An 11,238-nucleotide genomic window follows, 5' to 3' on the forward strand; every position below is an offset into this window, starting at 1 on the left:
CTTTTGAAGTGTATTGTGTGACTATGCCCCGAAGCACAAAGAAGTTTTAAGGACTTACCTGGATGGTTAGTAAGAGACTGCACAATTTATAAAACCATGATGGTTAAAAGAAGTCCATTTATACTATTTAAATTAGCAAATGTTATGAATCATTGTACTCTTTGATGTGGAGGAATAAAATATTTCAACATAGTGTTTAACCCATTTTGGACTGAGGCTGATTCTAAAAACGCTTTTTTTAGTTTTCTGAAAAACTTTGAATACTGTACAGTGTACATAATGTCCAGAACCCCAAAAGGGGTTCCGGGTTTTAAATTAATGTTTTTATATACACAGGTACATACTATCTCGCTTCTGGCAAAAACCTTTGTATGTCCAAAACTAACGTTTCAGGAAAGAAACCTGTGGTTTAGTCTCAAGCACTTGATACTGATAAATGGCTAAGAGTCAGGCCTATTGAATACTGGTAGATCAAAAATATATAATAAATATATGCACACCAGCATTGCATTACCGTATGATTTTACTTTGCAATGTTTAGGTAAAATATATATACCGGTATATAAAAATGGGAGATAAAAGGTTTCTACCCGACAGCGACAGCATTTTATGGCGCTTGTGATTGGAGGTATCCATTTAACCATATGAACCCTGGGTCCCTATTCTGGTCAAACAGTCACAGAAAATAGCATATCTATAAGCCCTCAACAATCTCACCACATTTTGAGCTTGTAGATCTGCTTGAGTGGACATGAGCTCTTAGTAAACAGAAGAAAAATAAGGCAAGGGTCAGGAGAGAACTCACAGGATAAACAAAGTGACATTTGAAGTGATGAAACTAAAATATGAGCAGAAGAATTATTATGCAACAGTGTTCCAACACTGTTGGAACGTATTCAACAATTGAATCCTGATTGGATTAAATTGGTGTCCCACCTGAAATTGTATTTTGTGTTTATTAAAGAGCTAGAGAGACATGTTACTGAACTAACACTATATAGCAATGACTATCAGAATATAGAGCTTTGTTTAAACTAGTGATGGGAGATTAATCTGCAAACACATCGGTATCGGCCGATATTGGTATCGGTAAAATATATCGGATTTAGCAGATATTCAATCGATCGACATGGGGTATTTCTCAAAAAGATAATTGTGTAATAAAAACCCCCACACAAAATACTAGCCTTAAATATTGACATACTAAAACTAAGGACACTTTCTATATGATTTTAGTTTGTTACATTGTGATCCAGCATTGTCCCAAGACATCAGTCGCAATGGTACAGCATCCAAGACAAGTTCTATCATTTGTCGTCTTTTTAATATAAATCATTTCACCCTCACACAAATTGCACATCTTTTTTTGTGTGTTCTCCAAATGGACACAAGTCAGCAGTAGACAACAAACTTGTTTGACATCTTCCTTTCAAACACCGTGAATTGGCCAAATAAAATAAAATAAAAAAATCAAGTCAAGAGACATCTAAACTTTATACTATGGCATGCATAGGTTTCAGACCTTAACTCATTTAGAGAGACAATAAGACACTTCTCTAACAAGATTTTGTTCTTTTCTTTTAAATCTAAACGATGTCATGACTGCTTGCACTTTAAAAAGAGAAAAAAAAAAAAAAAAAACAAGGTTACAGAAAAGCTCAGTTTCCCCATCAGGAGAAATCACATCTTGAGACCCTGGTCCTTGGAGAAAGCAAGAGGATCAGTGTCGAGATCAGACGGACACATATATAATATTTATATAGATTTTCCTATTTTTTTATTTAAGCCTTTAGCATTCCGGTTTCTCTGCAAAAAAAAGTGGCAAAGCACAAACACAGGCTCAAAACACACAGTTTGCGATGTTGTCGCCCTAAAAGTATTTGGTTCTTTATTTTTGTAAATACGTGGCAGCCACAGTGCAGTTTGACATTACTGGTGTGTTTTCTTTCACCTACGCGTCTCAGTTGATGAGACAGACGACCCCAGAAAAAAAGTGGGGGGAGAGGAAGTTAGCCTCGTTGGGAGGTTCGTTAGGTACTGCGTGATGTCGCTGACAAACTTAAAACAAGAGAAAGAAACGAGCTTAGAAACAGGCTAGCTTTAGGGGCTTCACACCTGAAATCCAGCAGCAGCCTTGATGAGGAGAAGCAGGATGCTACTAGGACAGTAGTAGCCTACTAGTGGGAGAAGCTCACAGCTCTAGTAGATACAGACAACAGGACCAGAAAGCAGTTAAGGAGTAGAGGTTTAGCTTGTCTAAAGACGTTATAGACTAACCATTTCACCCAGACAGTCTCAAGTAGCTCTTCCAACACGTTTATATAATGCATTAAATGGCCAGGTTGGATTACACCACCCCAGCAATGGCTGCCAAGTTTGGTTTACACCACCCCAGTAATTACTGCCAAGTTTGGGTTACACCACCCTAGTATCAAAGTACTGTAAGTAACGATGGTCATTTTTATAGGCAGTAATAAGACTGTTGTTTCAAGTTTGAAAGGCCCGCCATCACACCAGACAGTAACACTGGTGTTGCCTGTCCGACAAGATGAGGCGAGTGATACCATCACGAGGCAGAGTACGAGTCGCGCTTCAGACCAGGTTGGGTTAGGATCTTAGCATTCTAAAACCAAGGAGGGGAAGAAACCTTTGGCTCCTGAGTTCTTTATCGATAGTTTTAGCATAGATACGTTACGAAAATATAAAGCACAATGTTTGCATTAAACCTGTTGTGCAATTGGAGGTTTAGGGTTTGTGGGAGGGAGGGGACGGTTAAGCCTTATTTATACTTAGTTTCCTGACGGTGACATGCACTGAAAATAGCCAATATAGATCAATATAGCCAATATAGATTGGCTATTTCCTTAAGTATAAATCGGGTTTAAACAAGGGCTTAGCAGTCATCATAGAGAACTTGATATTTTACATTTAAAAGAGTCACCCCTTTCCTCTAGATGTTGGTTTCTGAAGTGGATTTGCAGATGTACGTAGTTATGAGTGATAAGACTGCTACTGTACACCGTCACCCGCCACCATCCCATTTGTACAATTCACCAAAAGAGCTGAAAACAGTCACACGTTCTAGATGCGTGCGAGCACGTGTCCGCAACTGGTTCTGGCCCACATCAAGTGACTGTTTGACCAATGCGGCCCTCACCCCAAAATGAGTTCGACACCACTAATATTTCTCCAGTCCTGTTAGACGTGCGTAGAAAACCCAGTGAACCAACGCATTCTCAATCCAAAGCATCCATCGTCCGGCGCTTGGTCAAGGTACCTTTTGCGTCCGACGCAGGCGTTGTGGGTGCATTTCACGTACCACGTTAATTCAGAGGAAACTATTATTGAATTGTTTCGCTGCCCATCAGTACGATAATGGAACAGCGCCGAAGCAGGTTTGAGCGACGGGCTGCCTTGTTAATGTTTTTACTGCAAAAACGAAACTGAAAATGGTCCGCGTTCTGGCTGAGAAGTGAAGTCTATTTCAGACTAGCACTGTGGTTCCCAGACAAATTCCTGCCAAGGAAACAGATGGCCTTTCTTAAAGACCTTGTTCTAGATACCCCATAAATGATTGTTAGACTATATTTAGCATATCATTCAGTGGAGAGATTGAAACCTAGAATATTTATTCAAATTCTCTCATTGGGACCACTTTCAACCAGGCCTCCATATTTTAGGCAAGCCATTATAGGGGAAAATCTTAAAATAAAGAAATAGAAAAAAGTAAAACGCGAAAGTTGTAGAAGCTTACAATGCGGCGAAACATTTTTCAAAATATAAAAACAGGGCTTATGTTTTAAACTCCTAGCATCTGAATTTGGGGAAAACTATTGCAGAAAATATATTTAATTTAATGTAGAGCTTAAACAGAAAAGTCACTAGTGTAGTGTGTTTAAAGTTTAAACAGCTGCAGTCCCTTGAGGACCCCTGCAATAGTGCAGTGGTTCTCAACCTGTGGGTCAGGGCCTCCAATGGGTCCCCACATGGGTAGGGATGGGACAATTATTACTTATTAGCCTTTATCGTGATAAAATAAAACTTATAAATAATCGTATCGGACATTTGAATTTATCGCGAAATTGTTCCCCGTTGAGCTGCAAATTCAGCACCGGTTAAATCCTCTATACTTGATAAAACTGACCAGTAAAGATATGGTCCCATCCCTGGTCCCCAGATGACAGTGAAGTGACAATTCAAGGACTTTTAAAACTATACTATACAAACTGTTCAAACATTGGCCAAATTGTCAAATAATGTAAGATATGTAAAATAGCCGATCTACAAGCTCGCAAGGTGTTGTGAGCTATATTCACAATATTTATCTGTGGAACTGAGTCTAACAAAATATTATGCCTCAACTCCTACAATTCCAAATGCTTGTCAGGGTGGGACTCCCAGTTCAAAAATGATTCTTTTTGGTGGGATCGTGGCCTGAAAAGTGAAAAGACAGAACCACTAGGTCTAGTGCGTAAACACGACGCCGTCGGAAAGGGACGATAAAAGGCGACCTTGACAAATGGCATAACATGACGCCTTGAGCTAAGAACGTATCACATAAACACGTTACTGCATATGCTGACTGTTGGTGAGAACTGGTAACATCAACCCTAGCATCCCTATTCTGGGGCCAACATTTGCCAAGAAATAGGTAACCTACAAACTCACAATTGTGAGCTATTGTTTTCCCACCTATTTTCAGCTAAGAGATTTAGTGTGTGTGTGGGGGGGGGATTGGTACTGACCTCTGAGGGACCCTGGTCAACCAAGTATATAGGGTTTAAGTGGTTAATGAATGACTGAGGCCATCTACATTTATTATATTTTTCAATTTAACTAAATATCTCACTCTATTGATACAATTCCTTTTTTGTTTAAATTCATATATAAACGTTAACATGTACACATGTTGGCCGGTCACAAGAATTGGGTGGGTTTGGGACCTTTATTTATTTTTAATCATTAATAATAATGTATGGGTGGAACTTTCGCTTCTTGCTGGCGCTCAACAAATATACTGTGAATGCAAGTTAACAATAATAACATTATAATAATTATAATAATCTGCACCATGCCGTTAATCCAGGACAAAAAAAATAAACCTTAAAAACAAAAACAGGAAACGGGATCCAGGTAAACCCTCCCCTCCCTTCCCGCTACAAACATTTAAACAAGATTAAAAACAAGAGGGAAGAGAGAACAGAAGGAAAATGACGTAAAATAAAAAGTTGTTTTAAGTCCAGATTCGGTCAAGTCTCTCTCATCTGGTCGGTTTCCTCTTGAAGTCCGGATGCGTTTCGACCTACGACCTGACATACTGAAATCAGTGTTTTTTTGTTTTGTTTTATGGGAGGGGGGGTCCGGGGATCTATTTTGGATGATTGTTTTTAGTTTTTTTCCCCCCAAACCAAGTTTAGGTCAGCCAGGGGAGGGATGTTTGCGGTGCTTCAGATGAGTGTGTCGGTTGCTTCAGACCGGACACCGGAGGTTCTTAAAGTGGGGACCAGGGAGACCCCAGGAGTCCCTGAAGGGGTTCCCAGCCCAAAAAAACGGTAGGATTTCGAATTTCACTCTTGAGATTTGTGCAAAAAAATAAAAGGATTTAGTTAGGAGCCAAATGGACCCTTACAGGTCTGAAACTTAAGAGTTATGGGTGTTTGTGGCCTGATTTATACCACGCTGGGTGTCCTTGAATATAAAAACGCGAGGGCCACTGCTTCAGATGAAGAGTGCGGTGTGTCTGAACGGACACACCGGTATGCTTAGAGAAACGGTTACTCTCAAAGGTTTTTATGCCAACTCATTCACCGCTACGGTGCTTCCCTGCCACCAGATACAGCGTGTTTTTTTATTTTAAAGACCACAAAATTCACCCGAAAATGAACTGGAAGAAAAATCGGCTAAAGCTATTCTTTAGGCAATCTTTTTAAAAGTCATCAGAAGCATTAATATTGTAACCGGCAATTTAGAAATTAGCACCAGACATCGAACCTTCCACTCAAACACCTCAAAACCTGTTGGAAACCCATCAAAGACCCCTGGAGTTCCCCAGACCCCACTTTGGAAACCCATCAAAGACCCCTGGAGTTCCCCAGACCCCACTTTGGAAACCACTGTGATAAGAACCCCCTGCCCTCCCGCGTCTTCCTATATTCCTCAGTGTGTGTATGTGAAGCTTGATTAGATTCGACGGGGTGGACCAAAAAGCAAACAGTCCACCAGTCAACATATATATATATATATATTTTTTTGTCTGTCCGTGGGTCAGTGTTCCTGAAATGTCCAGAGTAGGACTCGTTTCGTCTAAAGATGATTTTCAAGTTGGCTACTATTGGCTAGCCCCTCCCCCCTCCTACTGTCTATCAGAATGGTGCAGGCGATGGGCCATGACACCAGCCATGTACAAATGGATAGGGAAGCTGAGAGAGAGAGAGTGTGTGTGTGTGTGTGTGTGTGTGTGTGTGTGTGTGTGTGTGTGTGTGTGTGTGTACACTTGTATTACTGTATACATGTGAGGATAATTTATTTTAGCTGGTTCTCCACAAGATAAATGCTTGTTTTAAAACAAAAAATAGGATTTTTACACTTCAGGTGGAGGTTAGGATTAACCTTTAGAGGTTAGATTTAGGGGTTGGGGTCGGCACCGAAATGCACAATAGTAGATCTACAAGCTCACAGCGCCACACGTTTGTACATCTGCCATTTTTGGATGTGCAACGCCAACACGCAACCGAGGATAACTCAAAGCTTGTACATCCGCGCTAAAGAACACCAATATTACAAGGCAATTAAGTGACTGATTTATTGTCGAAATTAGGTAAATTTTTTACCATGACTATAAGCAACAACCTGTATGAATAAATAGTCAACAAATAGTTTGATGTGAAAAATGCGACGAAGCACAATCGGATCGTTAATTTGTCATGCTTCCAGTATGTAAGGGGACTTAAAATAAAAAAAAGGCAAAAAAGGTTAAAAAATTGTGGTCCTAAAATGTCCTCATAATTATAGAAATGCAAACGTGTGTGTGGTAAGGTAGTCGTTGTCAATTTGAATTCCAGGGAACCCAGATTATAACTGGTTTTCAGTTCAGTCAGATCAGGTAAGATTCCCATGAGTCCTTTGGTTCCAGAGGGGGTCTCCAGAAAAATGATTAGACCAAACAAACCTTTAAAAAAAAAAAAAGGTCCGCAACTCAATTCAAAAGTTGTTTGGAGAACTACTGGTCTAGGGCAGTGGTTCTCAAACATTTTCATGTCAAGGACCCCTAAATTACTATGCATTTGTGCCAGGGACCCCAGAAGAGGTTTGTGTCAAGAAAAAGTTTGAAAGGAGAGAGAGAGAAAGTGTTTCACCATTTCTTTTGTTCTTTTAAATAGCCGATCTACAAGCCCACACCATGCCAATTGACTGTTTGAATAGCCAAGGCCAAGCTTTAACCGATTATGGTGCGATATTAACCCATTTTTCTGGGGTCCGCCTGGAACCACTTCTAAGGCCTGCTTGTGTGGGGGAGGGGGGGGGGGGGGGGGAGGCCTCGCGCCCCACTATGAGACGCACTGATCTGATCTGGGTTGACCTGGACTACGAACTGAGAACATGGGATGAACTCCTAACTGCGTGATGTACCATGTGGCATTCCTCATCCATTACAGACGCACGCACAGTGAGTCAGAGCAAACATGGCAGTCCATGAGTCAGCGCACACACTATGGATATGCATGGATGACACGCATTGCTGCCAATTGCAGGGATACATCCTATGTGACTTGTTTATTTCAAGGATCCATATAACTCTGAGGGTGTACATTTGGTTCCATCTGTACGCTCTCAGGGTTACATACCTGTAATGGCTCCATTTGGAACCCCTCCCTCAAGGAACCCATTTTGAGAACCACTGGTTTAAGTGACAGCGTTATTCTCGTTATGACCACTAGGTGGCCATGCTGACACCAACACGGAGGAAAGTCCTCCATTAAAACACATTAGAAATGCACAAACAGCAGGAGGGTACGGTAAGGTCACTGGAATGAGTGTATTGTGAGGAAATTTTTCTAGAGAAATGGTTCTAATTCATGGTTAAAAAAAATATATATATTTGGGGAGTCAGGCTTTGTTTCAGGTGGGGGTGGTTAATTGGGGGTTTAGGTTTGGCTGTTGAGGGTTGGAGCTACGCCTCATTTTATACATTGTTTCGCGTCAGTGTTGCACACTGGAAAACAGCGAAAACAATACTTTTAGAGATGCTATTTTTTAATAGTTATTGAGGTATTTTCAGCCATTGTCAATGCCGCCCTAAAAATCGATGTCCTCACAAGTATAGTAAGAGTGTGTGTGAGTGTGAGTGTGTGTGTGTGTGTGTGTGTGTGTGTGTGTGTGTGTGTGCGTGCGTGCGTGTGTGTGTGTGTGAGTGTGTGAGTGTGTGCGCACGGGGCTAGTGCAGGTAATCGTCCACGGAGGCGAAGGCGCAGGAGCCGGTCCCAGAGCGAGCCATGATGGTGAGGCACTGGGCAGCCTGGCCCACTGCCTGGGCCAGAGGAGGCTGCTTCGGCAGGTTGTGAGTCTCTGGGAGGAGAAAACACACACACACACACGACAAATGTTACACTCATACTGGATGTCCGTCATAGCTACAAGTAGGCCTATCACACAATTAGCATACCGGTAATCGCCCAATTGCAATTATTTGAAATTTAACTAATTTAAGTATGGGCCGGCGGCAGACAGGGCTAAAATTAACACCTTGTACAGCAGCCTTGTGCTGCGTGCATGTTAATAAATGCTACTCAAATAAATAAATGTAATAAGAGCAAATTATATAGGCGGCTAATAATATAAATTATCAAATTCTCTCGTAGGTCATATTATTGGCCAGAGAGAGCACTTTGGCTGACGATGTGCCTATTATTATTTAACAGTTTGCAAGAAAGGCAAAAAAATGCAGTGGCACATACCACATTGTTGACTGTCTGTAGGCCTCGTCAAAGACGCTTTAGGCTAGCTACATGTTATTTATTGGTGCTTAAATCCTTTTTTCACAGATAGACTATGCCACACAAAAGGATACATAAAGAATTGCAGCTTGGTTAATAGCACTCGGAAGAACCTTCGGTTCTCGAAGGTTATTATTTTAATTTCATTAAAACGATAGTCCGGACGTCTGCTCGCAAATACCTGCCGAAGCTCGAATCCTAAAAGCAGGGCTAGAGGACAGCCTTATTAGTTACAGACAGGAAGACCTACCTAATATTGCACTGTTAAGTGTGGAGCAGACAGGCTCCCTCTGAATAGCGTCTAGCTGGTATCCTACGGGGCTGCTCCAGGGGTCAGAGTAGGCCAGTAGGCTGAAGGCGTCCTACAAACAGAGAACACAGACAGTATTGGCGACTTGGCAGGCACTGTGTCGTGGAAATAAATTGGGCCTGTTCCTTAAGCATCATGTTATACTTTAGCTATTGAAAAATAGCAGATCTAAAAGCACATTGTAGAACTATTTTTGAAAAATCGTGAAAACGTGTCGCAAATCTTAGAATATATATTCTTTCAGAACAAATCTTTGCTTCTGGGGGTCCCTGGAACAACATATTTTCAGATGGGGGTCGCCGGTCGGTGGCCAATTACATATAGTTTTTGGGGTCCTTGACATGAAATGACTGAGAATGACTGACATAGAAACATAGATTTTTCGGATAACTGTCATGATTTAGAAGACATTTTGTATAATCGAGCTCAGGTCTAAATGGGTTATAACACCAAATGGGGTTCCCGTCCAGAATGGGTTAAGGACAAAGATGTACCCTAAAAATGATACCAGGCATCTTGACTCGTCTCTTATAATATGCAAAATGTCACAACATATGATGCAAAAGGTGAACCACATACTGTATAGTCTATGTTGAGTGCAAACCTCATTATGTCCAAAACTGTTACTTTTCAGGAATCAACAAATGAACAAATTAGTAGCTCGACAAGCTCAAAATGTGTCGCTTTGGGGCGCATTTCGAGCTTGCGGATCTGCTCCTTTTGATGCTTGTTTGTGACGCTGTAGTATGAGCAAGCAACAATGAATAAGATGTATTAGTATTTTTACCTAATTTCTTCCTCGCACTACTGTGGGCAGGGTCTAATGTTAGAGTATAAAACAATCTCGTGCTTACAGAACTTGTTTGGTTTCGACAAGCTGAAAAATATTAAGACTTGTTTTGAGGTCTGCTGCCAGCTTAAGGCCCGGTGTCCTCAGGGGACATGTCTTGAGGCTGCAAAGCGTTGGGAACTGGGCCAACAGCAGCCACTTGATAAACGGCCCTGAGCGCTGGTGCCTCCTGCTTGAGGTGACAAGTGTTTGTCTCGTCTCTATGATACCGACAAGGAAACATTGTAATAGCCGTTCATCTGCCACGTTACATTTGTCAACAAGTTAACTTGATTTTAAGTGAACTCTGTAGCGAATATAAGTGTGTTATCACAGTGTTTGTCACTGTGAGGTTAGAAGACTTTCTCCAATTTCCTACAAGGGAGTGAAAAAATGATAGAGAATTTATTTAACCAGTAAGACAAAGTGTCTTTTACAAGTATGCACTGGCCAAGAGTGTTACTCACATTCTATGCTTAAAATTGTCAAACTTACATTCTGGCTGCCAGATACAACTCCAGTGGAAGTACATAAAGCTTAAAATAATAATAATAAAAAATGACCAAGTAAATACAATAAAACCAAATAAATACCATAAAACTATATATAAAAGCATCCCTACAGACAGATCTCAGTAAACAGGCTGAGTGCTCCGTGTCAGTCAGGTTAGGACCCGACAGCAACCTAATGGACGCCGTTTTGGCTCAGGAGAGTAGATTTGGACATTTAGGCTAAGCCTGAGAGTTGTCTATTTAACAGGTTCGGCTGTGTATGGGTGGGATTTGGGCTAAAGGTGTTGATGTGTTCATTGCTGTCGAAATGACCTTTTTTCCTGTTGTGTTAATCCCTGTGAACGCAATAATAAAATAATGGCGAGCTGCAGCCCCACTGCCCATTACCTTCAGCATCTTCTTGTTGGCAGAGTTCTTGCCACACTCCCTGCGGAGGTGTTCGCTCATGCTCTGCAGCTCTCTGCCAAAGTGGATCATCCTCTCGATGGCTGCCTGGCTCCCCCCGCACAGCTGTCTCTTGGACTGGGCCGACTCCACCTCTGTAGAGCCACAGCCAGTCAGAAGACAGGGTCAGGTCAATGTGACCACACAGCA

General features: G+C 41.4%; 1 protein-coding gene across 1 annotated transcript in view; it reads right to left on the bottom strand.

Moving 5' to 3' along the window:
* Window positions 1-5,356: 5,356 nt before the first annotated feature.
* Window positions 5,357-11,238, bottom strand: part of ranbp9 (RAN binding protein 9) — a 40,634-nt gene continuing 34,752 nt past the window's right edge. The window contains exons 12-14 of the mRNA XM_080778765.1: window positions 11,032-11,183; window positions 9,244-9,355; window positions 5,357-8,565 (exon numbers count right to left, since the gene is read on the bottom strand). Coding sequence (XP_080634891.1) covers window positions 8,435-8,565; window positions 9,244-9,355; window positions 11,032-11,183 — 395 coding nt within the window. The 3' untranslated portion in view covers window positions 5,357-8,434. The remainder of the gene's footprint in view (window positions 8,566-9,243; window positions 9,356-11,031; window positions 11,184-11,238) is intronic.

This window comes from Protomyctophum bolini (assembly GCF_963924005.1).
Source record: "Protomyctophum bolini genome assembly, chromosome: 12".
Taxonomy (NCBI): domain Eukaryota; kingdom Metazoa; phylum Chordata; class Actinopteri; order Myctophiformes; family Myctophidae; genus Protomyctophum; species Protomyctophum bolini.